The following is a 3,375-nucleotide window of genomic DNA, read 5'->3' on the forward strand; positions in this document are numbered from 1 at the left end:
TAATGGTTTTAAACTAAAAGAGGGTAGATTTAGACTAGATATGAGGAAGAAATTTTTCACAATGAGGGTGGTGAAACACTGAAACAGGTTGCCCAGAGGTGGGAGGTGGTAGAGAGGTGGTAGATGCCCCATCTCTGGAAATATTCAAGGCCAGGTTTGATGTGACTCTGAGCAACGTAGTTGAAGATGTCCCTGCCCATGGCAGGGGCGTTGGATTAGATGAGCTTTAAAGGTCCCTTCCAACCCAAACTATTCTATGATTCTATAAGTAAGCTGGTTTATGGTAGATCTGGTGATTTTTTTACACATTTTCATGAAACAATATTGTTTGCGTACTTACATAATTAATCTGAATTTTTCTCTATATAATAGAACTTGTATAAAGCCTGTTGTGATCTATGGAGGTACACAAACAGGCCATTCAATTCGTCAGGTAATGCAAGGCTGTAATATACTATGTGCCACTCCAGGCAGGCTTTTAGACATCATTGGAAGAGAGAAGGTAAGATCTTAAAACTTAATTTGAATTCCCTAAATACTCTTTTTACATACTGCTTTTCATTCTTCAAGTTCGATAAAAGCAAAGATAGAGCCATGAAAACCAGTCAGTATGTTGCATTTGTACAGGCACTTACTTAAAGTACAAATGAGCTTTTCCTGGAATATCTAAATACCATCAGGTTTTTGGACTGTACTCTTCAGTCCCATTCAGGGCCCACTGGAAAATACCAGTCTAAATCAAACTGGCTGCAGTGTTCTTGGCAATTAAATTTTGTAGTTTAAATACATGGAACACTTTCTCCTGGTTCTCATGGAAAATTCCGTAGCAGATTTTCACTTGATGACCTGTTTGTTTTGCTACAATAGCTTTTATCTGTCTGGAACTACACTAGTATTAATTCTTTGGATGTGTTAATAATTGATTTTATTCAAAATATAAAAAGCTTCAGATGTAATGTTGTATTTGAATTTTTATTTTTCCAGCCATTATAAGTTCAAATTGAAATTGCTACATATTATAATGGTGGCTCAGTGATGTTGCACTGGACAAATGAAGTTTGGAAAAACACTTCTTTGTAATAAACTAGAGATTGGCTTTCTGTGGTTGCCAGGCTTCTAGTCAAAATGACAGTCTTGGTCGCAACAGTGAAGTTGTAATGTCCTTAATGCTTTCTGGCATAATTTTTTTCAGAACAAGGAGTTTTTTGAGAATGTGTGAGGGTTATATGAAAGAACCTTTCTAAAAGTCAGACATAATTTCAAAACAGATGTGCTGAATAATAGTCGGTCTGTAGGCTCTATCTTGGTTTACATTGCTGAACCAAGCTCTGAAGCAGTTCAGTATATACGTACTGTTAGAATTAGTGCAAATTAAAAAGTCAAATAGAGGTTGAGATGCAAATAAAACATAATGCACATAGGCATTTATTTGTGAATAAATAACTTCTACTAGAAAGAAATAAGTAAAAGGTAGATTTTGATAATTAGGACGTTCTATTAGTTTATATTGTCAGTGAACCAATACAGTTTTTCTTTCACTGAAATACTTGCAGATTGGTTTGCAAAATGTGAAATATTTGGTGCTAGATGAAGCGGACCGCATGCTTGATATGGGTTTTGGGTTAGATATGAAGAAGCTGATTTCTTACCCAAGCATGCCACCAAAAGACAAACGTCAAACACTAATGTTTAGTGCCACTTTTCCTGAAGAAGTTCAGAGGTGAGTAAAGTAAAAATGGAAATATATCTGAAGATGTACTTGTATAGAGCTAAATGTCTGAAGAGTTGTTAAGAGCACTCCTTATGTTTAAAAGCTTGTAATCTTGCTAGAAGATAACTCAAAAGCCATAATGTTAACATTCCTTGCTGAAGATTGCCCTTTTTTTAGGTAACAGAATTAGTAACTTGCATAGATTACCTGCTTAATTTAGGTGGGGACTCTAAAGCAACTTAAGAAGTTTGTCTGAAGGCTTTTAAATTCTGCTTCGGCAGAAGTCCTCATACTGCCCGTTTGTTTCTTGTCCCTCGCCCACCATGTCTGTGCAAACTCAAAAACAGTGATCTTGCTGTTTCACAAGCCGCACTGGTAGTGCTGTCTTTGGCACCAGGGCATAATATAACCAGATACCGCAATTAATTGCTCAGTTCACTAGCCTTTCTGATATGCAATTCTTATTTACGTGCTTAAGTGCTATTTGTTTTCGGTAGTTTTAAAGCTTCCACAAATGGGTTTAGGGTATATCTTACACTTACTCACTACCCCTGAAGTTCCACTTTCCAGACTCTGAGAGAACAGTCTTCAGCAGATGGTAGTGGGATTGCTGAGCCTGGGAGTAACGGAACAAAACACCCCATTCTGTGTAGGTGGATGGAAATTATTCAGTATTTCCATTTTTGAAGAGACAGGCATCTGAATACTCATTCTTAAATCAGAGGAGTCTAAACTTCAATTTGAGCAGTTCACATAATTTTGGCAGCCTGTGTGGTAGGGATATTGTTGTGACAGTATCACTAAAAAATACCAGTAAGCATATTACAGTTTGAGAGCATGTAAACTGATCAGACCACTGCAGTGGTCTGCATCACTGCATCACTGAAGTATGTTAGTACTTCAGTGAGTGAAATCCTGACAACTTTCTTCTGGCCTTCAAAAAGCCTGAAAGATCTTTTTTGAGGTGGGGAGAAAACGTCTTCAGTAGTTGACTGTCCTGAATGAAAGAGGGAAATGAGCTGCTTTTTCCCATTCAATCAGTTAATACTGACAGCTGTTGAAGAGATGAATTGCCTTTCCTTAAGTAGGATTGAATTTACTTTAAACTCAGTCTTAAGTCACCTGTTGTGGCTTTGGTTCCTCAGTGAAGACTTTTTTCCATAGAGTTTTTTGTATTGAAAGAAGGTCTTGTCGTGAACTAATAGCGGCCTTGTTTCTGCAGCTGGGAAACAAGCGTTCAAATGATACTGTACCTGAGTGTGGTTCATGTTCATTCCATGTGTTCATTGTTTGTGTGGGAATGTGGTCTCAGTTCGCACTGCATCCTGGGAAAAGATCAGGTGTGTCTCCCTTTAAGATGCACAGTGATGCTGATTGGCTTAGGTTTTGGGTTGAGAGAGGAATCTTGATCCCATGATCTCTTTATCTGTTGTCTTTATCAATGTTTCTCCTGCTGTGTGTTTTTGCTACATACTGAGGGATGAGTAAAGAGTACTGTAACTACCAGCATAAGAAAGGAGGAGATCCCTTCAACTGTGCAAGATGTTTACTGTCTGCTTCTGTTTAATGAAAAAACCCCCATCCAGATCTACCTTTCTAGTGTCAGTTTTGCAGGATTTACAAGTCTGCTGCCTCCCTGGGTTAAGGACATTACTAGGAAACTC

The 3,375-nt window shown here is 37.9% G+C and overlaps 1 protein-coding gene across 1 annotated transcript in view; it reads left to right on the forward strand.

The window, feature by feature from the left end:
* Positions 1 to 2,236, forward strand: part of DDX4 (DEAD (Asp-Glu-Ala-Asp) box polypeptide 4) — a gene marked incomplete at both ends in the record, with an annotated part of 17,430 nt that extends 15,194 nt beyond the window's left edge. Inside the window, 3 exon segments of the mRNA XM_009578536.1 lie at positions 373 to 502; positions 1,554 to 1,722; positions 2,163 to 2,236. Coding sequence (XP_009576831.1) covers positions 373 to 502; positions 1,554 to 1,722; positions 2,163 to 2,236 — 373 coding nt within the window.
* Positions 2,237 to 3,375: the final 1,139 nt, after the last annotated feature.

The sequence above is a fragment of the Fulmarus glacialis genome, unplaced genomic scaffold (genome assembly GCF_000690835.1).
Source record: "Fulmarus glacialis isolate BGI_N327 unplaced genomic scaffold, ASM69083v1 scaffold38165, whole genome shotgun sequence".
NCBI classification, from domain to species: Eukaryota; Metazoa; Chordata; class Aves; order Procellariiformes; family Procellariidae; genus Fulmarus; species Fulmarus glacialis.